At 39.7% G+C, this 27,495-nt stretch overlaps 1 protein-coding gene across 5 annotated transcripts in view; it reads right to left on the bottom strand.

The window, feature by feature from the left end:
• Positions 1 to 6,826: 6,826 nt before the first annotated feature.
• Positions 6,827 to 27,495, bottom strand: part of LOC129250857 (inactive rhomboid protein 1-like) — an 86,138-nt gene continuing 65,469 nt past the window's right edge. For all 5 annotated transcript variants that reach the window (XM_054890459.1, XM_054890458.1, XM_054890461.1 and 2 more), the window contains exons 2-3: positions 7,254 to 11,088; positions 6,827 to 7,177 (exon numbers count right to left, since the gene is read on the bottom strand). In XM_054890459.1, the coding sequence (XP_054746434.1) occupies positions 6,827 to 7,177; positions 7,254 to 10,994 (4,092 nt within the window). In that variant the 5' untranslated portion in view covers positions 10,995 to 11,088. The remainder of the gene's footprint in view (positions 7,178 to 7,253; positions 11,089 to 27,495) is intronic.

The following is a 27,495-nucleotide window of genomic DNA, read 5'->3' as shown; positions in this document are numbered from 1 at the left end:
ATATTTGCTTACGGACTAAAAATTAGAATTTTTAAGCAAATAAATTGAAAATATGGCAACGGCCTTAAAGGTCGTCTGCCGGAATATGGAGTATATTTTTAGCGTATCCCGTACATTCATTTACAATTAATTCTTTGTACTTTAAAGCACCAGTTATGTAAGAAACTAGCTTTTTCCAAGACTCATCATTTTTGGATGTAAAAAAGTAATTGATTTCGATTTTTATAACTTCCACCAGCGATGTTTTATAACAGACTTACAGATACAGACTCATTTCTTTAATAAAGAAATAATAAAGCATATAAACCAAGAGATCTGGCGATGAGAAAGAAAGGAACGTATGAAATGCACTAGGTAAGTGACACGATTTTTCCTGCTAAGTATGTTAATTATGAAATTAATATATATATTATAATTGGGGCGTACACCCGTTTGGGGTGTTTGGCCGAGCTCCTCTTCCTATTTGTGGTGTGCGTCTTCATGTTGTTCCGCAAATGGAGGGACCTAAAGTTTCAAGCCGACTCCGAAAGGCAGATATTTTTTATGAGAAGCTTTTTCATGGCAGAAATACACTCGGAGGTTTGCCATTGCCTGCCGAGGGGCGACCGCTATTAGAAACAAATGTTTCTTAATTTTGGAGTTTCACCGAGATTCGAACCTATGTTCTCTCTTGAATCCGAATGATTGTCACGCGCTAACATATTCGGCTACGGCGGCCGCTGTAATATTACCATCGCTTGTTTATAAGCACAAACATTTTAAGCTCTATTAGTAAGAAGGCTCGCCAGCAGTTATCCAGCAAGTTACTACTGGAAAGTGCAATCAGTTTCACAACATTGCCACAGAATGAAAGTTTGAAACGACTAATTTATATTCGGTGAATTTCAGAAAGAATAAAGGCAAAAGCATGTAGTACACATGACGTGAGAACAGATCATTTAAGTGCGTATTATACGACACTAGGAGCTTAGTATTTAAATAATTTAAATCGTGTGAGTCGTTTAAAAATATATGTCATGGACTGGTCTATTTCAGCACCTACGCCTTATAAATCGATATCTAGTCAATCTGCTCCCATCTGAAATGCATCTTTTATTTTAAGCGACCTGTGAAGAATTCTTTAGTTCGTTGGTAACGCTTATTCTGGAACTGCCTACTGGTGCCTTTAATCTACCAATCCAGAGCAAAGTAGTTAGCGACGATGCGATGACAATTGCGCAACTTTGTGCACAGGTTTGGGAACTGACACAGTGGCAGACAGGCTTTGGGGGTGGCGTTAATGTCAGAACAAGGTGGCAACGTATGTAAAGGTATGCTTTTGTCAACAGAAACCAAAGTCATATCACTATATAGCAATCAATTTTTTTTCATATACTATTACTACATGCTTTTGTATTGTCGGTATCGAGAAAATGCAACAGCCTGGTAAGGCCAAATCATGAAAAAAGACGTGACAGGAGAGAACAGAACTCAAACGCAAGCTTTCGGGCGGTGTGCTTCTTATTTGGTGCGCAGTTTTGCTTTTATTTACGAAAGATTTAAAACCAAAAAATTAAGTGGGGAGAGTAATCCGCAGTAAACGCAGTCAGTCGCGGTAACCAAAAGGTACAAGGTCTTACTGGTTTAAGTAACCTGGAATCAAGGTCAAAAGTATCCCATAGTGAATAAGAGCATCACATGCACAAGTGGCAGGGCGCGGATACAGGCGTTTTTCTTCCCACGGCAAGAACAAAAGAGGCCTGCAAAATAGCATCCAATCCAGTGCAGGGTAACTAGTTAAACACACTTTCATTAACGAATACCTCGCCTTACAGGGTAATTTTTGTCTTAGGTGAGCCTAGATGGTGAAAATGAATAACTCGAAAAAATTATAATTTAGGGTAACTAGTTAAACACACTTTCATTAACGAATACCTCGCCTTACAGGGTAATTTTTGTCTTAGGTGAGCCTAGATGGTGAAAATGAATAACTCGAAAAAATTATAATTTAAGTTAAGTTGGAGGCGTGCTTTTGTCTGATCTCAATACTATTTACATCGGATCTATATTTTTTTCAACGTCTTTCCTTTCTTGGACTCATCACTTTCACGAAATTTGATCAACAGCGATCTTAACATATACCTAAATATTATTATTATTATTATTATCCCACGCAATGGTCTATTGCATGCTAATGTTTTGTCAGAGTAAATCGTTCAATCCCAGTAGATTTTGTATGTATCGTTTTCAATTATTGTGTCTGGCGTGTATTTATAGTATGGCAGAGTGTTTTCTTGAATATTTAGATTTTTAAGTATTTCTTTGTGAATAATTTTAGCTACTATGTTATGCCGCTCCATGTATTTTGTTGCAGCAAATATTGGACAACCTGATGTTATATGGTCTATTGTTTCAACATGTATATTGCATTTTCGGCACTTATCGGATATAACAGTCGGATCTTTTATTATATATCTATGATAATTTCTGGTAGATATTATTTGATCTTGTATTGCTAAAATAAGCCCTTATATTTCTGGTTGCAATTCGCCTTGGGTTAGCCAAGTATAACTATTGGATTTGTCAATATTGCTGTTTTCAATTATGTGTGGGTGCTTCCATGGAGTTGTTTTTGTTTCCATAGGTTAGAGTTAGGTTATTGTCTGCCTGGGTTATTGCTGTGTGAAGGGTTGTGGTTTGAGTGTAAAAATATGTTCTTAGATTTTGTATTTGGTTGATATGTAACTGCTGGATATCTATGTATTAGCCCCCTCCCTCCATCTTTTCGGGATATTCTTATTCTTTCTTTGCATGCATGTGGGTGGTGTTTTTGATATTTTGTAAGCTTTGTTCTGGTGGCTATTTTTAGATATTCTATATCTGTGTCACTGAGTTGTTTTTGTTTTCATATTTCTTTAATTTATTCTATTGTCGGTGTACGTCTGATGTGGTTGCGATGATGTAGATTAAGAGGAGTTAGGTTATTGTCTGCTGGGTTATTGCTGTGTGAAGGGTTGTAGTTTGTGAGTAAAAATATGTTCTTAGATTTTGTATTTGGTTGATATGTAACTGCTGGATATCTTTTACCTCCCTCCCTCCATCTTTTCGGGGTATTCTTATTCTTTCTTTGCATGCATGTGGGTGGTGTTTTTTATATTTTGTAAGCTTTGTTCTGATGATGCCAAATGAGTATGTTAGTAGTGGTATAGCATACGTATTTATTGCTTTGAAAAGTTTTTTGAATTTAAAAAGGTCTTTGTGATTTTCTTAAGCCGTGTTAGATATGCATTTGTGATTTATTTTTTGATTGTGGTGTGGTCTATTTTGATGCTTTGAAGAGAACCTAGGTATTTGTAAAGTTCTTTTTCTTCCATGTATTGTAATATTTCGTTATGGTTCTATGGTTCAGTATGTTTGAGAGAGGATTCAAACATATGCAGAACCATAACGCACTTAGGGAATCTCCCTGAAAGATTCCTGTTTTAATTGCTATTTTATCTGTGATGATATTTTTTGAGTGAGTTTAGAAGTGAATGTAGATTACCCAGTTTGTCATATTTTTTTGAAAAAAAAGTAAGTAACTGGGATGTATTTTGTATATTTTTAAGACTTTTATTAGCCAGCTGTGCGGTATTTTATCAAATGCTTTTTTTAATCTATATAGCATGTGTGGAGATTTCTTTGTTCTCTTATTGCTTGCTGTGTGATTATTTGGTCTATTATGAGTTGATCCTTGCATCCGTGGCTATAACTTCTGCTCAAATATGAACGAGACGTTATCAATAAAACGGTCCGCGGGTGACATAACTCAAAAATAAATTTTTTGTTTTTTGGTAGGACTGTTATAAGCTTACATGGCAAATTTCAGCGTGATATGTCACATAGTTTGTTTTCTGTGCTACTGTAAACAAGTCAAGCTCGAGTGTGTTCTTCGAATTTAACGATGGAAATTCAAAGAATTTGTTTGAAATTTTGTAATTCCAACAAAATTTCGGCTTCGCACGCCTTAAAAATGTTGCAGACAACCTATAGGGACTCTGCTCTATCGCGTGCACGTGTTTTCCAGTGGTACAAATCGTTCAAAGAGGGCCGTACATCGGTTGAAAACTTGCCTCATGAACGTCGTCCAGCAACATCAGTAAACGACGAAAACATCGGAAAAGTAAAAGAAATTGTGCTTGAAAATCGCACAAATCGCAAAATCGGTTAACGCTGAATATTATTTAGACGTTTTAAAGCGTTTGCGCGAGAACATTCGTCTTAAAAGGAAGGAATTGTGGGACAACAAGTCATGGTTCTTGCATCACGATAATGCACCAACTCACACATCACGTCTTGTTCGCGATTATTTGAACAAAAATAATGTTAATATCGTTCGGCAAGCACCGTATTCGCCTGATATGGCTCCATGTGACTTTTTCCTGTTTCCCAAGCTCAAGTTGCCGCACCATGGAAAACATTTTGAGACAATTGAAGTCATAAAAGGGAACTCGAAGAACACACTCGAGCTTGACTTGTTTACAGTAGCACAGAAAACAAACTATGTGACATATCACGCTGAAATTTGCCATGTAAGGTTATAACAATCCTACCAAAAAACGAAAAATTTATTTTTGCCATATGTCATCCGCGGACCGTTTTATTGATAACGTCTCGTTCATATTTGAGCAGAAGTTATTTCCTGCAAACTTTTTGTTCATTTGTTGGTATGTTATTGTCTATGAGGTGTATGTATATTATATTTTGTGTGATATGAGTGATGTTATGATTTTGTAAAGAGTAGGAAGACATGTTATTGGTCTGTAGTTGGCTGTTTTTAGGTTTAATGAATATTATGCCTTATGTGAGATAGAAGGTATAATGAATTTTGCAGTGTGCTGTTAATAAATGTGAGAAGTTTGCAATGTAAAGATGTTATTGACTTATACCAAAAGTTATGTATGTGGTCAATCCCTGGGAATTTCCAATTATGAGTGTTACTGAGGGTTTGCTCCAATTCTGAAAGGGTTATTGTAATATTTTCCTGTTGTATTAGGTTTTGATATGTTTGTTCTTCTTGTTTTATCCAGGTGCTATTGTTGTTGTGTTGTGTGGAATTTGACCAGATATCCAGTATGTTTGTATTTCCTGTTTTGTTGGCGGGTTTGTACATAGTGGATTTTGGTCTTGTGTTAGATGTTTGTAAAAAGTTGTTTCACTGTATTTAAATTGTATGTTTTGTTTCCTTCTTGTGTCTGCTTCTGTATATTTGCGTAGTCTGTATGAGTAGACTTTGAGCTTTTGAATGAAGTTGCCTATTGTAATAGTTAGTGGTTCTTTGCGTTTGTCAAATTGTTGCATATGTTTCATTATTTTCTGTCAACGGTGAACCCTACAAAGGCATAATGAACAATTGTGGCCGGAAATTGGAGACATAGACTTATACGATCTTTGGTTTCAGTAGGATAGTGCACAATGCCACACAGCCCATGCCACAATACATAGATATTTTTTGTTAGTTCGGTAATCGTGGCCACCTCGGAACTGCCGTTTGAGAACTTTAGACTATTTGTGATATATTACAGGATATATAGATATCAAAAGGCTGAGAATGGTGAGAAGAGTTGATTTAACCATGTTTGCCCGTTCGTCCGTCAGTGCATATGCCAATAAAACTTGGTACACATATTACTTTTTGTTTAAGGAGGTAAATTTCGGTATTTTATTTTGGTAATTTGGGATTTTAAATTTCGAAGTACAGATATCGGCTTTTTTATGAGCCACCACAAGAACCCCAAGAGTTATTTCTATGAGCATAGCTCATAGTAAATTACAATTCAATCTTGATCACTAGACCTTAAATTGTGGCCATTTTATTGAGAGTAGTGTATCTCCTCTGGAACAAGCATATTTCGTTATTATATTGTAAGACTTACACTTTAATTTCGATTATAGCTTCATATCCATTCATCAAAATATTTGGTTCACATAACATCAGCTTGCACAAATTTAGCTTTAATCACCAATAAAATAATAACCGCATTTCAAAATCAAATTCCATTGGATGCCTATATGAACTTCTCTAAAGCGTTTGATAATTATAATTCAGGTATTCTCTGGGAAAAACTATGTGCTTTTCGTATATCAGGTACTCTAGGTACAGTTACTAGGATTTTTTTCCAAGCTGACTAGACAATAGAAAATTTTTGTTCAAATAGTTATACTGAAATCACAAATATAAATAAATGCTTGGTCAGGGATACCACAAGGATCGCATATAGGCCCACTCTCAAAACGCAGAATCTACGGTTAGTGCGTAGTCACTTAGATTACTGTTGCCTAATCTGGAATCCGTATTATCAACTATATAATAACAAAATTGAAAACGTTCAAAGAATTTTTACAAAATTTGCTTTGCGTACTTTATCATGGTCTCCCAAACTATTTATATATTGGTAGGCATAAACTACTCGTATTGCAGAGTTTGGAAGATAGAAGAATATATTTGTAAATTTTATTTGTGTATAATCTTTTAAATTATAATAGCAACTGTTCGTAAATCGCTGATCTATTTTTGTTTCAAGCCCCATACTGCGAATTAAGAAGAAACTAAACAACTAATTATGAATTTATTAAGACACTCACAAGATGCATTCGCATATGAAATCATTATGCTGAAGATCTAAACTTTAGCTCAGAAATATATACTTGTATAAAATAAACACAATAAAACAAGAGAAATGTGTAGGACTGTGGTGTAATTTATTTTATGTGATGTCAAAGAAAATACACTTCGTCGGGCCTGTGACCTTTCGATGACATGTTGCGTCTTTTGAATAACGCACAACCCCCCTGGGATTAATATATTTTAACTCACCTGCGAACATAACGAAGCCTCTTCGTGAAAAAATCCATTGACGAAATCACAGTATTCGCGGGTAGTAATGCGACAATCGCCATAGGCTCCGGTACAACACGGATGACCAATGACTTCACAAGCCATGTGCTCTGCAGTATTATCTTTGTAGCGGAAACGTTGTGAAAAAGTGTTTGTCTTGCGGCAGATGGGCCATTTAGTGATATCGTCTGGCCATTCGTAGGGTGCTATAGATGCTGGTGAGTCGCAGTACTTTGGATCCAGGCCACAAACCGATCCGGAAATGCGACCACCAGGTCCTGAATCACCAGGTGACCACTTTTTCCATGTTGATATGGACTTCTGAAATAATGTATGAAATGTTTTTGTTGTAATATCCATACAATCATTATTTACTACTATCATATCTTTTACTTACTGTTGGAAAAAGTCCGCGCACGGAACAGTCCGCCTGTGAGCTTTGTACGCACCCAGAATCATCATTACGAATGCAGCAAGCTGTTTCACGTTCTTGGCGTCGCATTTTTAGCACCACATCCATAATGCGAACATCGCTTCGCATACAGATAGCGAACTTCGCCCCCATATGCACCAAATCATTATTTCTAGGCCCGATCCATACGTTACGTTGTTCCATGTGTTGCACCGTTTGCAAACTAAGGCTAGTAACCAATACCTGCCCAGTCTTTAACTCCACTCCAATACCTACAGGCCCAATACCATAACAGATGAGAGACAATAAGAGCACTACTATCTGCACTGTGTTGATCCAATAAGTAAAAAATAGTCGGTGATCGGCACGATCATCGAGATCATTAACAGAAAGTAATTTCACTTTTCTCTGAATGGGACGTCGGGAATTCTCAAGTACACCATCGAGTAGCTGTGGTGATATGCGATCCCCTCGCGTCCCGTTCATGAATTGTACGTTTGGCAGTGAGGCTGCTACATTTCCCGACTTTTTGGATTTGTATGAACCGTCGTTGCTTGGCTGTTGACCCCCAAATGTGCCACTGATTTTCGAGGTTGGCTTTAGCAATACTGCTGCAATTCCTTGTTCATTATTACTGGTGCTATGTGTGTTACCGCTCATTACAGCCGACGTGCGCCAACCATGTACGCGTTCACCCATGTATATCTGCCGATGATATTCGATCATTTTCACACCATTGTTAGCAGGCTTGTTGGGGCCCTCGGTTCTCATAACTCCGCCAACTGCGCCATTATAGCTGTTTCCACCATTTGAGTTTTCATTGGCTACGATTTGCTCAGTACCAGTAGAGTCGAAAAACATTTCGTCTTCTTGTAGTGCTGATAAACCTTCAAAAACATCGCTTGAGTTGACAATGTCATTGATATTGTTTAAATGAGCTGGCGCGAAGCTGCGAGACCATTGTCGATAATTACGCGGCTGCCGTCTATTTAGAGAATAAACAATATAGTTTAAACTGGATATAATCATAGTAGACACAGACGCTTTGCGCTCGACATTATCGGCTATTTGAAAGTCGGCATACACGAAGTGGCATCGACGTGTGGAATATTCAATTGGCAAGCCATTATTTTCCGTATCCTGAGTGGGTAGTATGTCAGGTCTTTCCGAATGATGATAATGATAATTATGGTTCTGTTGATTAGTCCCACCGGTGGCACCATAACAGTTCAATCGGTTGCTAGCCTCACCTGGATTGTTATTGATGATTTCTGCATGCAGCTCACTTTCGCATTTCAACGCACCAAAGCGTCGGAGGGCCAAACGTCGTTGGCGACCTTGCCATACAGCAAACTCCTCAGCTTCCGTGCGGGCATCTATGCCAAAGAAGCGTGCTATCTCCTTACGAATATATTGACTGAAACGCTTTTTACGTGGAAAGCGCCGCATGGATAGTTGTTGTAACGGCGACGGCGGTTGCGGCTGATGTAGTGATGTTTGCTGCGACTGTATAAGCGATTGTTGAAGTAGCTGACGACCACTATCCCCCGCTTGATGTTGTTGCTGCTGGCCGCCTACACTGTTGCCAACAACTGCAACATGCTCCGTGATTATACCTTGCGTTACAAAATTTTTTGGTTGCTGTTGTGACTTTGGCGCTAGGTATATTTGGTCACCCTGTTGGTGTTGCATCTGTTCGATGCCATTTAAGTTGTCATCATCGAGTTTATTAGGAAACACAATACGTGAATGGTATGTACCTGATGGTGAGAGTGGGGAGATGTGCGACGCGCTGGTGGATGGCGTTAGTGTAAGCGACGTTTGATCTAGTACATTTTTCAAAAAACCACTATTGCAACTGTTCATGCCGACAATGCCACTGCTGCTGCCATCCATCATTTGCGGTAGTGGTATAGGACTAATTGGGCCCGTTGTCTGTGTGGTTTGGTGAACGCCTGTTGTGCGGCGAACTGTATTGCAGTGTAAGCAGGTGGTAGCTGATCCAGTACCTGAACTCATGCCGGTACTGCTGTTAGTACCCCTTCCGGAGGAAGGCTCCATTTGCGCTGTGGTTGTTGTACAAAGGCGACCGACCGCGGCCGTTGCAGTGGCATTTATGTATTCAATACTTGGTGTACGTTGAATGTAATCGTTTATTACATGTGCCTTATTTATGCGTGCAGTATTGGTCGAACTTAACCTATTGCCTCCAACAACATATGTTCCATTACCATTGTCGCTAGCAACTGCTACCGATGATGTAGTGGACGTTCTGACTGATGTTGCCATAGCAGCGGAACCTGCCAACGTTGAGGAGAAAATCCATGACGTAGTGCCATGCACCTTAGCGGCTGACGAATGGCCGTTTATTTGCATTTGTTGATCATGCAAAATGATTGTCGAAGAATCTTTACCCGAAGCAGTAGTGGTTTTAGAACTACCTGCACCGTTGGTATTGTCATTAACATTATTACCACTATTGGAACCGCTGCTGTTACGGCCATTGTGACTATTGTGGCTGCTTTTGATAAAGATTGATCGCGTTTGTGGCGAGGAGCCGTAATAATCGCTTAACGATAGTGGTCGATGCTCAAGATTATGCGTCAAATTCGAGGAGGCTGTATTGGCTGTCTGTATTGGTTGACTTTCGTTAGTGCAACATTTCATTCGAAAGCGATAAGGTAGCGTACTACCATGGTGTGTTGATGCACGCCCTCCTCCACCGTTAACGCCAACCATATTGATATTCGCTCCGCATTTGATTGATGTTTGCTGTACCGGAGTTGGCTGCATTGATATGTCCGAATATAATTCATTTGGCGGAGGAGGTGTTGGTACATATCGTTTCACTGGAGTGTGAACTGTAGATGAAAGGTATGTGTATGTGTCGCTCGTCACCAGTGGTGTATTTTGTTTTAAAAAGTGCGTGGAAGAAACATATCGTGTGGTACTGGAAGGTTGCGATGTAACTGCGGTCGATGCATATGCTGGTTGGCTACCAACGCTGGATGGGCTAGTCATTATCAGTGATTTAGGCAGAGCCACCTCACGGATTCGCTCCGGTAAACGAAAACGCGTATTCGGTGAAATGGAACACTCTTGCAAGCTACTTACGTACTTTGGTGTCAAATTTGTTTTACTAATGCCATTAACATCCAGCGGCGATGTTGGTGAAGATGATGAAAACGATTGTGTCGTCTGATGAATGTGTCCGTTCGCATTTGCTTTATTACAGCCGATGTCACCATCATAATTAGTATATGCCGTGTGCATTTCCAGGCAATTAACATTATTAGAGAGACCACAAACCCGTGTTTGTGGGGATGTCACACTCATTATGTAACGATCACTATTCGGTGCTGGAGACGGAGGCGGCAAACAACAATTTGATGTATCATCAAAGCCGGTGATCGGCTGGACTGACAGTTTTCCGTGATGCTGTTGAAACAATTCGTTCGGATGTGGGCTATAACGGCCGCTGGCCGAGCTGGTTTCGCTGCAGCTAACTCCAATCATAGCGTCACCATCGTCGGCAAGGGCCAACTGGGGGTGATAGCCCAACATTGACCTACAGCGCGTGCTGCACACATTACTGCTGACTATGCCGCAGCGATTGCTACTGCCACCATGCCCGTTAGTTTGCGAAGCGGCTGTTGCTGTGTGGTGCGCATGGTGATGAATATGGTGGTCGCATTCACAGCAATTTGAAGCATTAGGTGTGATCATGTTTCGATATCGGACGCGGTAGTTGTTGCCACAGCGTCAATACCTAGTGGCCGCTAGCGCTGAGTATTGTGCGCGTTAGTACAACAGTAGTAATCTATAAGTCATAGACAAAAATATTTGTATTTCTATGCTTCTCGACATTGCGTAATAAGCATCTTATAAGTTGAAATCGGTTAAATAAAAACAATTGAAAATATTATTAGCAAAATAACTGTAGAGTGCAAGGACAACAGAACGCAATACAGTAATTTTTAACAATTTTATCCGTCTGCTCAAATGCCGTTATTTCCAGAGGGGATAGACCGAATTATATGAGACATTAACTGACATGTGACGGTCATAGGTTACATTTTATTTGCTGGCGTCGAAATAATGCTTAGAGTTCCATTTACGGACCGATTCGGCCTACATTTGACCATTAAGTACACCCAACTCTCTTTTTGCATGGTCTTGTTTTACACGATTTTGAACTAACGCGGTTCAGTAATAAACTTACGTTCTTGTACGAATCTCAAAAAAAATGTTTTTCTACACAAAACATAATTCCTAAAAGAATGCCTTATCAAGTAAATATTTTTCGAGTAAGATAAAAGCAATAAGTACATTTTAGAACTAGCCAAGTCCAAATTTCAACGTACTCTTTAGGTTGATTGTAGCTGGATAACACGTATTGTACTAAGCGGCGCAAAATTACTCAGCCAATATTGTTTTTGAACCCTTTTTTTAATGCATAAAAAATTTATTTTTGGTGATGGAAATCTTTGCTTGCAAAAATTATAAATTTTTAGAAACCAAAGGAGGACACATTTTGTTACATGTTTGTGAAAATTAAGTGAATGGCTTGGTAATATTGTGATTTGTGACCTTATAACTAAACTTTAAACTAATGAAAGCGAAGTGCTGCGTGTTAAATTGTGAAAGAATAAATTAATATAAAATCTCCAAATACAGTTTTTTTGCGGAAGACGCCGTGGCAAGAAAGTGTGCGCTTTGTGTATAATTTCTTGTGTTCGGTAGTTTCTATTGCTCCCCTTCCTTTTGTTTATATAATATATTCTCGGGGCGAAATCGGAAGTCGCAATCTCTTATTCCATCATTCTTGGTTATACCTCTCTATTTTCAATGCTGCCAACTCTCTTAAAAAAATAGCATTGAAGAGAATTTGGTTGCTTTAACTTTTTTAATTCTCTTTTGATGTTCCTGTCGTGCTCACATACCTTGTAATTGTTAAATTTTAGTCTACAGTCTGTCACAACATTGAGAAAAACGAGAACACAAAGGGTTTTGACAAAGCGTCAACGAGTTGAAGCAACAAAAGTTTCCCTCTATGAACGCGGTCGTACTAATACTCATTCAATGCTTCCAAACAAATGAAATTTTTGGCAGCTCTTTTCCAGCTCTACCAACATATGTTTCTTTATAACAGTAGCATCATCTATTCTCCAATTGCTTGGTGAATCGAAGAGGTCTTAAAGTCCGACAAATGGGCTGGGCATATCAACTGATGATAGTATTTTTGGTTTAGTCCATAATAAACGTCCACACTTCTTATCAAGTAGCGATGAATAGTTGCAAGACTGATTTGAATTTAAATTTATATATGTTTTGTACTTATGGATTGAATTTTCTATACACCTTTATTTTAAGTTTTGCGTTTTTGTTTTATAAACACTTATGCTATATTCGATTTTGAAAATATTAGGGTTTTCTCATTTTATACGATTTTTTAAAATTGTAATAGGACTATGAATAAGTTCGTGCGGTTTTTTTCGAAATTTGAATTTCGGATCATTCCCATGGCTTTTAAACGTTTGGAAATGGTTGATTGATCAACTCCCAAAGTTTTTGCAACCTCTTCTTGCGTTTGAGCCGGATCTTGATCGAGCAATTCCTCCAATTCGGTATCCATGAACTTTGGCGGCGCGGCCAAAATCACCACTTTTAAAGCGTGCAAACCACTTCTGGCACGTTCGCTCAGCTAGAGCATGCTCACCATAAACTTCCACCAAGATACGATGACTTTCGGCTGCTTTTTTCTTCATATTAAAGAATTCCCCGCAAAAACACATTATTTGGCACGAAATTCGACATTTTCAAGTGTGGTAAAAATATTGTTGTTTACGCTTCAAATAAAAAACTTATACTGACGTTTGTGCCTTACGACAGTAGCTCTCCAATGAATGTTTGGAAATGTGGATCGATGGAATAATAATCAAGTTACGCCATCTGTTGTAAAACCGCACGAACTTATCCAGACCCAAATATATTGTATGTCGCATGTAATTTTTATATACATTTTTGCACGCTCTTCTAAGGAGCGTATGTATAAACATTAAATAAAACTGATATTTAATGCAATTTTACTAATTTTAATTACGTAAATAATGACGATATCAAATACCAAATTGCTGAAAATCAGAAATAAGACACTTTTCTAACGTTGCTTTTCTCTGATATACATATATGATACATAAGTATGTACATGCGTATGTAATAAATAAGTGGACTCAGGGTTTGCGTTGACTAATGAAAACATTGTTCTGCTTTCGATACTGCTCTGAACATAAACAGATAAGTAGTGGAGCAGGTAGCGCAAAACGCGGGATCAACTATTTTGCTCATATTTAAGAACATGCAAATATAAAAAGCATTGTTATTTACTCTTTTACATGTCCGTGATATTATCATTTGCTTTAGTCTACCAGCTGTCTTCTGGCCTCAGAGAGCGAGGGCACCGTCTTGGAGGATGATTATTCTTCAGGTAAATCTTCAGCACTCTAAGGCGGTGTCCGCCAACCTACTAGTCCACCTTGAGCAAGGTGGAGCTGATATAGTCCTGATCCAGAAGCCGTGGCTGAGCAGCAACAGCATTTTTGGGCTCAGCAAGACAGGTAAACCAAGTTCATGTATACTCATCAGGAAGGAACTTAACGCTTTTTTTTTGCCTAATTTCAGCAATGAAGACATAGTACGGTGAGCCTGGATGACCCTTCGGGAAAGCTATGGCTGATGTCGGTCTAAATGGCTCATGACGACGAGGTGGAGAAACCTCCGGTGCTGCTAAGGAAACCCTGGCTGAAGCAAAACCGCAGGAAAATCGGCGTTATTATAGGCCCTGACGCGAACTCCCATCACACCTGCTGGTGTGCAAGAGGTGAGTCACTCTTTGATTATATTTGAAACGAGGACTTCTTTATCTGTAACAGGGGTAAGGACCCCACTTTTATTACCGCAGCCAGAGAAGAGGTGCTTTACCTCACTCTGGATTCTTCTTTACTGATAAACCGAATCTCCGATTGGAAAGTGCTAAATGTTCACTCCTTCTCGGACCATACGTATATTCAGTTCTCTCTCGCTGAAGCTTGTTCAATAAGATCCCCTACAGAAACAAGAGGAGGACGAACTGAGATGCATATTACAGAAATTTGCTGAACCTATTTCCCAAAGCACGCGGTACTCGTCTAAACCTGGAGGACTCATGGCAGCCCTCTACGCTCTCGCAGAAGCTTCTCCAAGAGTCCTTCTTAGCCTTCCTAATTTCGGACTTATATAATCCTAGCCCTACTTTATACAGCTTCCATCCCGAGGGAAACCTAATTATTTTAGCCCTGTTAAAAAGGCGTTTACATGAGGCCCTTAGCTCAGAGAGCTCCGTTGTCCACCAAGGCGGTTTTTCCTTTCTGGAAAAACCTTTTGGACAACCAGGGGAATTGTTGCAAGCTGAGGTGAATGTCTCCACCAGTTCGTCGATCTCTTCTTCCGATAGATCTAGATTTTCTCCCGGGTACTTAAGAGACAAATTGGGACGTCGGGCGATGAGCGGCTAGGAGTCACTAAAGTTACTTCTCGACGCCCATTTTCCAACGAGCCCAGCACCGGCCTGGAAAGTATTTCAACTTGCATTCGGGACCGGGGTCGGTTGTCGCATACCCAACATGCTTCATCTCCATCTACCGGCAGGTGTGTAGGGACACTCCGCAAGGTGGTGTTCTCCCGTCTTTCCTCTGGGTTGTTGTTATAAATGACTTGCTGGAGAAGCTGGTGAAAGGGTAATTGCCTACGCGGATGACGTGGCACTAATCGTTAGAGGAAAGTGTGTGGATACTCTATACAACTTGATGCAAGGATATCTGAACGTATTGTTAGATGGGCAACGGATTGCGGCCTGTCGGTGAATCCTTTTAAGACGGAGTTTGTCCTATTTGCGAGTAAATATAAAATGCCCAGAGCTCAAGTTCCCTCACTAGGGGGCGCTCCTCTGATGCTTTCTGACAAGCTGAGGTACCTAGGTATTATTCTTGACAGCAAGCTTACGTGGAAGCCTAATATTGAGGAAAGAGTGAGGAAGGCAACAATCGCCTTGTATGGGTGCTAGGGAGCGATTGGCAAAGATGTGGCCTTTTGCGTAGATTTGTTTTTTGACTATATAATTCTATTGTAAAGCCTATCTGGTTATATGGAGTCATAGTCTGGTGGAACTCACTAGGAGGATGACATTGGTGAAGAAGCTGCAGAGAGTTCAGAGGTCGGCACTCATTTGAATCAGTGGGGCGTTTCGAACGACTCCTACTCTGGCGCATAACGCAATGTTATATGTGGTACCCGTAGACATCGCAGGCAGAATTGCCGCTACACGTACCGCAATCAGACTGAGGGGCTGGAGCTATAAGCTCAACTTCACTTATGGGCACTAAAGCATTCTCAGAAACTTCGAAGAATCAGTGTATACTCTCGCTTAGTCCAAACGGAACCTTCTCTACTCATGTTCCATCAAGGAAAGAGTGGTCGGGGGGTACACTTGGGAACAGGGCCTGGTGAACTTGTTCACGGTTGGATCGAAGTTGGGAGGAAAGGTTGGCGGAGGAGTTTTTTGCGAGGAGCTCCCCATCAGACTCAAATTCTGGTTACCGGACCATTGCAGCGTGTTCCAGGCAGAGGTAGGCGCAATCAAGGAGGCAGCTGATTGGCTGCTCACATGCGTACTAACAGTCAAGAAAGTAAATATTTACTCGGAGAGCCAAGCGGCAATGCGGGCCCTCGGGTCGGTGACGGTATCACAAAGGACGAATCCGTTTTTCTTCGTCCAAGCGTGCTCATTCATTGGGCAACCATACCAATCTAACCTAAACTAACCGGCTAACCTAAAGCCGAAAAACATAAGCAATAACAAGAAGACAACAATATCTAACTCGAGGGACTCATTTTCATGTTATGCAAAAAGTCGTTACAGCAAAAGATGAATGCAATCATTGATGAAGTCTTCGGTCAGAATATTAAACGGCAGAAGTTTTTGTACGGTCGGTTTTGACATGATTAATTTAAAACAATTATTCCTTTTTGTTTGCGGGAATATATTATAAGCTAAGTAATATTAGGCCTCATTCACTGTTTCCCCGCACGCTATCTCTATGCTCGATTTGCTTGGCGAAAAATTTACATGCGAAAGCAATATATAAGTTATCGAGTAAGGCTTGCCGCTAGCGAGTATGGTTATACTTCATTAAACTGGTATAACTCACTATCTTACAAACACATGTATTTTAAGGCAGTTCTCTTCCCGCGTTGCCGACATATGTTCATTTGCTCCATCTATTCGCCACTTGATAAGTCTTGGCGAATAAAAGAGCCCAATTATTAAGAGCATTGACACACATATATCTTAAAATATTCAACATGTTAAGTTTCTTGTAGAAATATTATATAACCTTTAGCCCATAAATTATCCATCAGTTCTTCAAACCTTATTTTCAACTTTCAAGACGAAATATTGGGTTGGGGAATAAGCTCATAGCGTTTTAATATTTTCTATGGAGGTTGAATTAGTTTTAAAGGTTTTTTCGAAGATTTGGGGCTTTATTGTGAAAAAACGGTACAAAATATTTTATTCGAAGTATTGGCCATCGCTAGCTACAACTTTCGCCCATCTTTCGGGCAACTTTCGGATGCCGTTTCTCCAAAATTCTGGCCGCTGCTTGGCTATCCATGACTCAACCCATATTTTGGTAGCCTCGTACGAGGAGAACCGCTGGTCCTCCAAATCGAGACTCATATGCCGGAACAAATGATAATCGGAGGGAACTATGTCTGGACTATACGGCGGGTGGGGTAACACTTCCCAGCCAAGCGTTCCAAGGTATTTTTTGACAGGTTGAGCAACATGCGGCCGAGCGTTGTCATGTTGCAAAATAACCTTGTCGTGCCTTTTTACCGTTTCCGGCCGTTTTTCTTTCAATGCCCGGCTTAAACGCATCAATTGCAGTCGGTAACGATCCCCCGTGATTGTTTCGCCCGGTTGGAGCAGCTCAAAATATACGACGCCGACCTGATCCCACCAAATGCAGAGCATGATTTTCTTGCCGTGAATATTCGGCCGTCGACGTTGATGCGTGGCCGGGCAAACCCCATGATTTTTTGCGTTTTGGGTTATCGTAGTGGATCCATGTTTCGTCGCCAGTCACCACCCGATGCAAAAAACCCTTCCGATTTTGTCGCTCGATCAGCAATTCGCACGTAAAAAATCGCCGTTCGACGTCGCGCAGCTTCAACTCGTACGGGACCCAATGTCCTTGCTTTTGGATCATTCCCATTGCTTTTAGACTCTTGCAAACGGTTGATTTATCAACGCCCAATGATTCAGCAAGCTCTTCTTGGGCTTGGCACGAGTCCTCGTTTACCAATTCCCCCAATTCCGCGTCCTCGAACGTTTTGGGCTGGCCAAGACGCTCCTTGTCTTCGGTGTGAAAATCACCACTTTTGAATCGTCGAAACCAGTACTCACATGTTGAAATCGACGGAGTATGGTCTGGGTAGGCCTCCTGCAGCAATTCACGGGCTTGGGCTGTATTTTTTTTCAAATTGAAGCAGAAAAGCAAAGCTTCCCGCAAATTCCGTTTCGACGGCACGAAAGTTGACATACTCGGAGCACAAAAACACTGCGTTGTTTATACTTCAGTGAAATGACAGATACTGATAAACAAAGCCTAGGGATGAGGCTTTGTCATGAATATACATTCAGTATTGCCAACGCGATAAAGTGATAAATAGCGCCATCTGTGTGTCACTTTTAAAACTAGTTCAACCTCCCATATTTTACAACGATTTGTTTGCTTTTTGTTCGTTCAATAGAACTCTACTTTACTCTACTTTAGTCTACAAAACTTTGTTAATTTTATTTTTGAGTTATTCAATTTTTTATTAGTTTCGGGGCTTAGAAATGGAATACCCAGGAGGCAAAATGAACCTTTTCACCACCGGCTCTTTTTTGCATTTCATCAAGATCAAAAAGCTGACGAAGTATGAAGAAGGTACCACAGGCGAGTCTACAGCATGAAAATGGTTTGCAAAGTTCAAAAATGGCTACTTTGACCTCGATGACACGTCCCGCAGCAGAAGGCCATCTGAATTCATTGAAGAACGTCTCAAATCCTTTTGAAGGAGAACGGTCGCCAAAACAGTAGTGAGTTGATGATTAACTACGATCATAAAACGATTCTCAATCACCTTCATTCAATGAGATTTACCGAAAAATTGGGAGCCAGCGTGCCTCACGAGCTCAACGAAAAAAACAAAGAAAGTCGCCTTCAAATTGCTTCTCAGCATCTCGCCGGCCATCGAGCATCACGCGAGTTATGGAAACCCCCAGAACACTTACAACAACACAACCACGAACCAAACCAACAAGGTTAAACGTAAATAGCTAAGTCAATGAACTAAAGGTAGAATTCATAAGAATTATTACAAAAAACTTCATTAATAATAAACCAATTGCCAAATAAACTAACAAAAAACTTGCAAAATTCTAATTAAGCATTACTAACATTTAAATAAAGAAACTAAAATTAGAAAGAAATTTAATTAAAATGTAAAAAACAAAATAAATTCTTAAGAATTATTACCTATTGCCGAACAAACAAAAAACTTGCAAAATGCTAATTAAGCAATACTAACATTTAGACAAATCCAACGTAGAATCTCTCTTGGCAACAAGTATTACTTTGGACTAAGTAGGCAATTGAGTAGTAAAGTCCTCTCTCGACGAACAAAATTAACACTCTACAAGACTCTCATCATGCCCGTCTTAACGTATGGGGCAGAAGTGTGGACGATGACAACATCCGATGAAACGACGCTTGGAGTGTTCGAGAGAAAGATTCTGCGCAAGATTTTTGGACCTTTGCACGTTGGCAACGGCGAATATCACAGACGATGGAACTATGAGCTGTATGAGCTCCGAATGGATACAAACGCTCCGGCTCTGAAAGTATTCGATGCGGTACCACCTGGTGGTAGTAGAGGAAGAGGAAGGCCTCTTCTGCGTTGGAAAGATCAGGTGGAGAAGGACTTGGCTTCACTTGGTGTGTCCAATTGGCGCCGGTTAGCACGCTTTGTTAAACTCGGCCAAAACCGCGTAAGTAGTTTTCGCGCCAATTAGGAAGAAGAAGAACATTTAGACAAAAAGGAAAATAAAATTATTAAGAAATTGGTTTATTATTAAAATACAGAATAAGCAATTTTGTAATTACTTTTTAAGTTTCATTTAAACATTTTGAACAATAAAAAATCAATCGTAATTCAGTGGTAAAAGAAGCAAGAACATTGTTTTTATTTTTTCCATCTTTTGGAGCTCAAATTACAACTGGCACAGTCGGCTTAGGCCAGGTGGACGATTTCAAATTCCATTGAAAGTGCTTACTGAAGAACTGTGAAGGTAGCAGGTTAGAAGAGCTTATAAAAAATAGCTAAATGAATGCAACAATACACTTATAAGAGGAAACTGAAACAGTGGAAATTTTTAATAAAACCAAATCTTGAAAAAAAAGAAAAATATATATGTAAAATAAAAATAATTTTTTGAAAACATTAAAGGAAAAATAGGAATTAAGGGAAAAATACAATAATAAATAAAAATACATATATATTCATGCATACGAGTACATAAAAATATATTTGAAGAGCTTATAATAGAAATAAGAAAACAGTAACTATACTGCTAGTAGGTGAACAAGTGAAAAACAGGTAAAACTATTTCATTTTGACCATACCCTAATACACTTTTTAAAAGTAGGAGTTCAAGTTCAATATCCGAAGATTCTCTTTTGACAGATACATCTTTTCTATTAGAAACAAATAATATGGCTATTCCTCCAAGCGTACAGCCAAACTCTGTAGGGAACCCTGTCCCAAATTTCCCCTTAGACTCTCTTTGAATCTCTTCGTATTTCAGACGCTATAGAGGATTTGCCAACATACGAAGGCAACACAAGACTTTTAAATGAATTTATTAACAAAGTGGAAGAAATTTTGTTTCACATAACAACCTGTGATGCAACACCACAGGGTCAGATATTATTGCGAGCCATCCGCAACAAAATCATCGGAGAAGCTAATGAGGTGTTAAATATGTACGGAAGACCTCTTGTTTGGGACGACATTAAACAAAACCTTATCCTACACTACTCAGATAAAAGGACCGAAAGTTCTCTAATTAGAGACCTCCAATATTCGCCAAAAATTCAATAATGTAGAAAAAATTTTGCAGCGAAATAATAGAGATCCAAGCAGCTCTACTTAACAATATCGAAATACACGAAAGAGATGAAAGGGTAGTAAGATCATAGAAAGAACTTTAGTCTGAAATATGTCTAAATACCTTTCTGATTGGATTAAGGGAACCACCTCGACCATAAGGGCATCCAAGCTAAACTCACTAGCAGAAGCATTTTCATTATGCATTAAAGAACAAAACATTTTTTATATGAAAGCAGATCTCATTACAACCCAAAATAAATTGCAGCCAAGGCCACACAATTCGTTTTATGGTGGAAACAGGTATAATAATCGATTTATACCTTTTCCCCAACAAAATCAGTTTACATACAACAATCAATATACACGTCCCCAACATTCAAAAGAAATAGTAAATTATAATGCCCAAGCCTCTCAACGTAGGATAAACTCCAACTTCCCGAACTAAAACTACAACCAGAACCCATTTTGAGGTAACACGTTTCAAGGATACAGTAAGCCAGAGCCTATGGATGTAAGTTCCAGCTATGTGAAAACTCAAGTACCAAGATCCTTTAAAACTGACCATACGATGCGTACTCTTGCATCCGGAAATCAATATAAGAGAAGGGAGCTTTATAACCTGCAAAGCAACAACTATCTAGATTCATTACCACCAATCGCAGGTTACCAGCAAAACTTAGACCAGTACCAAGAAACAAAAGAAGATCATTCAAACATTGAGGACGACACAAATTTTTGCGACTTTGCCTGAAACAGCAGACGGGATATATAGCATAAATAAGCATGGTAGCGAGTTAGGATACATTAATATCTCCTCCCAATTCGGACGACCTCTTAAATTCCTAATTGACACTGGAGCCTCCTCATCATTTATAAATCTTTCAGATCAAATAACATGTAAACCAATTACTATAACAACGATCCTCAACAGATATGAACTGAACAAAGAGGTTAGACTTCGAAACTTTGTTGAGTTTAACGAACCAGGGGAATTAAGATTTCTTTTATTTAATTTTCATATTTACTTTAATGGACGGATAGGCCTTGACATCCTTTCACAATTAGAAGCTAAAATAGATTTGGAGAAAAATTAAGTTGTATCAAAAAACTCAATAATTCCTTTAGAATTTAAGCCCAATTTCTCATCAGGGAAGCATATTATTCCTGTTAATTCTAATTTTATAAGAAAAATTCCAGTATACATGAGGGACGGAGATATCTGCATAGAAAAAACTTTTATTACTGCTTCACTTTATATTCCAGAAGGTATAGAAGTAGATGATATTATACATAGAGCAGCCATTAAAGTTAATAAATACAACTGTCATGAGTTCATAGAAGCCCTTAACTTCCAATCAATTCAAACAGGAAACTGTGAATGCTATATTTTAGAAACACTTAGAAGAGACCATTTAAACAGTGAAGAAAAATTACACCTATTAAAACTCTGCCGAAATTATAAAGATATCTTTTTTAAAGAAAACACAAAATTGGCTTTCACCCATCAAGTTAAGCATAAACTAGCAACAACAGACGATATCCCTATACATACAAAATCCTATAGATACCCTCAAGTACACAAATCTGAAATAAAAAAACCAATAGCAGATATGTTAGAACAGGGAATAATATGCCCAAGTTATTCTCCTTGGAGTTCTCCTGGGTGGATAGTTCCAAAAAAACTCGACTCGAACAAAAATAGCGGCTGGTAATAGATTACAGGAAACTTAATGAGAAAACCATATCCGATAGGTATCCCCTCCCCAATATAAGCGAAATTCTAGACAAATTAGATAAATGTATGCACTTTACCATACTGATTTGGTAAGTGGGTTTCACCAAATTGAGATGCACGATAAACACATACCAAAAACTTCATTCACAGTAGAACGCGGACATTTTGAGTATCTTAGAATGCCATTTGGGCTCAACAACGCCGCACCGGTTTAGGTGAACTAGTAGGTAAAATATGCCTAGTATATCTAGACGATATTATTATTTATTCCACATCTCTACGAGGGCACATACAAGCCCTCCAGTTGGTTTTCAGTAAGCTTCGATCATCCAACCTTAAAATTCAAACAGATAAATCCGAATTTCTAAAAAAAGAAACAAAGTTCCTCGGGCATATTATATCAGCAGAGGGAATAAAACCCAATCCGACAAAAATTGATGTTATAAAAAACTTTCCAATCCCTCGAACTCAGAAGCAAATTAAAAGCTTCGTTGGCCTCGTTGGATATTACCGAAAATTCATTAAGGATTTTCATAACTAACAAAACCCCTAAGTGAATGCATCAAGAAGGGTAAAGACATAGACTTTAATGAGAGATATATGAACGCTTTTGAAACATATAAATCTATCTTAACTAACGACCCCATTCTACACCATCCTAATTTTGTATTATAAAACCCTTTATACTAACCACGGACGCAAGCAACTTTGCGTTAGGAGCTGTTCTATCTCAAGGTCTCATAGGAAACGATAAACCTATATGCTACGCTAGTCGAACCCTTTCGGAATCCGAATGCAACAATAGAAAAAGAGATATGGCGATAGCATGGGCGACAAAATATTGCCGCCATTACCTGTCGGCTACGGCGGCCTTACCCAAATATATTTGCTGATGGCTCGAAAATATTAGACGAAGTAGGGGCAGGGATCTATTGTGCAGAGCTGGGTATCAGACAGCCATTTAAGCTCCCTGACTACAGCAGTATCTTTCAAGCAGAAGTAACGGAAATATAAATATATACGTTGACAGCCAAGCGGCGATAAAAGCAATAAACTCATATGAAATTTCATCTACAAATCTTCTAAAAAGAAGGGAAGCCATAGAGAGACTAGCCGCAGACAGACGGTTGCATATCTATTAGGTACCCGGACATAAGGGCATTGCAGAAAACGAAATTGTAGATAATATTGCAAAAAGCGCTGTTTACATACCATTTGAACAAGGAAACGACATACTGAATCCTTTAAATACGATATACAAGGACATCGCTGCGGACATGAAAATACGGATAGAGAGGTGGTGGAATAATCTAGATACTTGCAAAACTCGTTTCGTACTACTCTGCTGACAGACCACAATTTGCTAGCGGCGCACGCATACAATATAGGACTTAAAAACAAAGATAGCTGCAGATTTTGCAATGAACTGGAAGAGAGGGAAACGCTAGAATACCTTCTATGTTCTTGCCCTGCGTTAGGTAGAATGTTTAGGCGCTTTACAATATGAGAAGTTAGAATGCTTCTCGGCGATAGAGCTTGAAAGTTTACTTAGATGCGCAAAAGACACAGACGTATAGCAAGATGTTTACTACAAAGAAACGTAAAGGTCTAGCTCCATCTGGTAACACTAAGGGCCAATAGGTCTATGTGATGGCTTTCAGCCAGCCAGGTCAACCTAACCTAACCTAACCGACTGATAATAAAATTATGATTAAGGACTGGAAGGTTCTGGAAGAACCCTCATTCTCAGACCATATCTACATCAGCTTTAATATTGATTTCCATTTCACAAAAATTAGCAAAGTTCTGAAGAATCCCAGAAACACTAACTGGGATATCTATGGAAAGCTTCTGATTAAGGAAATGGGGGAAAATGCACCGATAAATTCTCACGAAGACGTCGAAGTTTTACTTAGCAGGCTTGCAAAAGCCATTTTTAAAGCATGCAATATCTCTTGTCCCCCAACACGAATAAAAGGCAAAACTCAGCATCCTTGGTGGTACAAAGAGCTGGGCGCTAAAAGGTAATATGTTCGTGAAACCCTCAAGCTAGCGAAGTTTGCAGAATGTAAGGTTTTTTGCGAAGAATACAAGGATATACTTAAGCTCTTTAAAAAGGAAATCCGTGCTGCCAAGAGAAACTCCCTGAAGGAATTCAGTGCTGGTATACACAAAACGGTTGAGGCTTACCAAGCTATTGTCAAAGTATCCTTCTCTAAAATAAACGTAATTACCTACGAAAAGAATTAGAATCTCTCAAATCGCCTGGACCTGATTGTATTATTCTGGCCATGATACAAAGAGCTGCACGCTTAGTAATCCCATGGTCGAAGAATATTTACGAGGAATGTTTGAAGTTAAATTATGTACCGGCTAAATAAACAGTTGCAAGGGTCGTCTTTATACCCAAAGCAGGTAAAAGTGGCCATCTGTAATCGAAAGATTACAGGCCTATTAGTTTTATATCATTCATTCTCGAAATCTTTGAAAAACTTTTGGCGAACCATATAGGAGGCAGATTAGGTCCCGAAGGGCTATCAAAATCACAACACGCGTACATTTGGGGTAGATCCACGGAGACTGCACTACATACTCTAGTCTTTAACGTTGAAAAAGCTTTGGAGTATAAGGAATATGCTCTAGGAGAATTTCTGGACATTGCTGAGCATTCAACAATGTATCAACTTACGCTATCTTAGAAAGTCTTAATGGTTCCCGCTACATATCAGTGGATTGCTAGTCTCCTGAGCTTCAGGAGGATAGTGGCGGAATGGAATGAGACTATTTTAACGACGAAAGCACGTAGAGGGACTCCTCAAAAGATGTCTTATCGCCGTTTCTTTGGTACTTAGTTGTAAATCAAATACTCACTCAATTTGAAGGTAGAGCTCCAAGACTGATTGCATATGCAGATGACACTACTATAGTCATTACAGGAAGAAGCCTTTCTACGCTAAGCACTCTAATGAGCAACGCTCTCAAAGAAATACATAACTGGGCTAGCAATGCTGAAAAAACGGACCTATTACTCTTTACAATGGAGGTGGTCCGCGGATATAGGGTGATCATGTGCGATGATCAACTCTCCCTACAAACAGTTGTGGGCAAGATCCAGAACGATTGGGAAGGTTCGAGGCTCAAACTAATCTCGGCCAGCGAAATCCCTCGACGGCCGAGGGCTCGCATCTGGATACCGAACAGGGAGCTCGAAGCTAAGCAACTAATTCCATACTTGCAAGCACACAACCGTACACAAATAAACCTGCCCCACTCGCGGACTGCAACGGACAACCTAACCGTTCTCCTGGCGGATCAGGACGTCGACATCCCATTAATCCAGGAACCCTGGGTGCGGAGCACCAAGGTGAAGGGGTTTATTGGAAATAACCATAACCTTTTCTACAAACGGACTAAAGGTAACCCCAGATCTTGTATTGTAGCTAAGAAACATTTGAACATATTTTTGATCCCATCATATTGTTTACAGGATGTGACGGCTGTGGAGGTAGAAGCCGTTGACGGTGTCGGCGTCATACTGGCTTCCATCTACATGGCACTTGATCAGCCAGCACCACCCGAGGAGGCTCATCGGCTTGTGCGTGAAGCTAGAAATAAGAACCAGCTACTCGAATGCGATGCCAACGCAAGGCACTCTCTATGGGATAGCTCGGAGACGAACGAACGAGGTTAGTCTTTTTACGACTTTATTATCAATACTAACCTGACGGTATGCAACAGAGGTAACACCCCCACTTTCACCTTTCCTAGTACGGAGTACTTTAGGGGATGGGCGGAAGTAATTGATGTTACTTTACTGTCCGAAAACAGTTCGGTAAGGGTAGACAAATGGAGGGTTTTCAACAAAAAATCTTTCTCGGATCACAGCTTGACCCTTTATGAGCTGGATCTGAGGGTGGATACACCCTTGCCGTATCGAAACCCACTAAGCACTAATTGGAAAAAGTTCAAAAATGTAGTGAACAATAAGTTGGGAGGAATTCCGATCAGCCAAATCACTCTCACGGAAAACCTTGAGAGTAGGGTTACAACATTGGAGAAGACATTTAGTAGGCCCTACATGACGTCGTGTTCAATTAAATATAGCAAAAAAAACACATCCTCCCTGGTGGAGCAATGAGCTCTCGAAATTATAGCAAGAAGCCAGACAAAATTTTAATCTCAGCTACTCAACAGGTAATTGGCAACTGTACAGAGATAGTCGGAGACAGTACAAAAAGGCAACTAGGGCCGCCAAGAAGGAGAACTGGAGAGATTTTTGTTCTTCGATTGAATCTACGAGAGATTCTGCTAGGCTCAGCCGTATCTTGTCCAAAGATCATTCAATGGCTTCTTGGCTCAAGAAATCAGATGGCACTTGGACTTCTACGGCAGAAGAGTCCCTAGAACTTCTCTTAAATACTCATTTTCCGGGATGTAGCGCTCACGATAGCGATGTTGGGAGAATTCGGCGGAGCCGCTATGACCAAAGCGTGTCTAAACCTAGGTTATATTCCAAATAGCTGGAAACATGTTAGAGTCATCTACATACTAAAGGCAGAAGGGTATATGAATCAACGAAGGACTTTAGGCCAATTAGTCTGTCGTCCTTCCTTCTAAAAACATTTGAACGGCTTTCAGATACACACATTAGACGCTCGCTGGAGAGCTCTAGTATATCAATTGCACAACATGCTTACCTCAAAGGCAAATCGACGGAGACAGCGCTTCACGATGCTATCCAACCGGCGTTAATAGACTTAAGGGAGGAAAATTGTATCAGCAATTGGATCATCTCTATTCTAGAAACCAGGATAATTAGAGCTAATATGGGTAATATCAACATAACAAAAAGAGTCCACAGGTGCACTCCGCAAGGGGGAGTACTATCTTCATCACAAAACTTAATGGAGGAGGGGTAAAAGCGGTGGCGTACGCTGATGATGTGGTGCTAATGGCATCGGGACTGTGCCCCAATACGATCAGTGGGATCATTCAAAGGGCGCTAAGCGAGCTTAACTCTTGGGCTACAAGCCGTGGCCTAAGTTTTAACGCGCGTAAAACAGAACTCATGCTATTAACGACCAGATATAAGGTACCAATTTTTACTCTACCAAGCATTAACGGACAAACCCTCTCACTTTCACCCAGTGCAAAGTACTTAGTGGTAATTTTGGACTCCAAACATAGCTGGAATTAAACATTGAAGAACGGGTAAAGAAAGCAGAAATCGCTTTATAT

Source organism: Anastrepha obliqua, chromosome 6 (genome assembly GCF_027943255.1).
Source record: "Anastrepha obliqua isolate idAnaObli1 chromosome 6, idAnaObli1_1.0, whole genome shotgun sequence".
NCBI lineage: Eukaryota > Metazoa > Arthropoda > Insecta > Diptera > Tephritidae > Anastrepha > Anastrepha obliqua.
The sequence above is the reverse complement of the archived record's forward strand: the minus strand, read 5'-3'. Positions and strand labels throughout refer to the sequence as shown.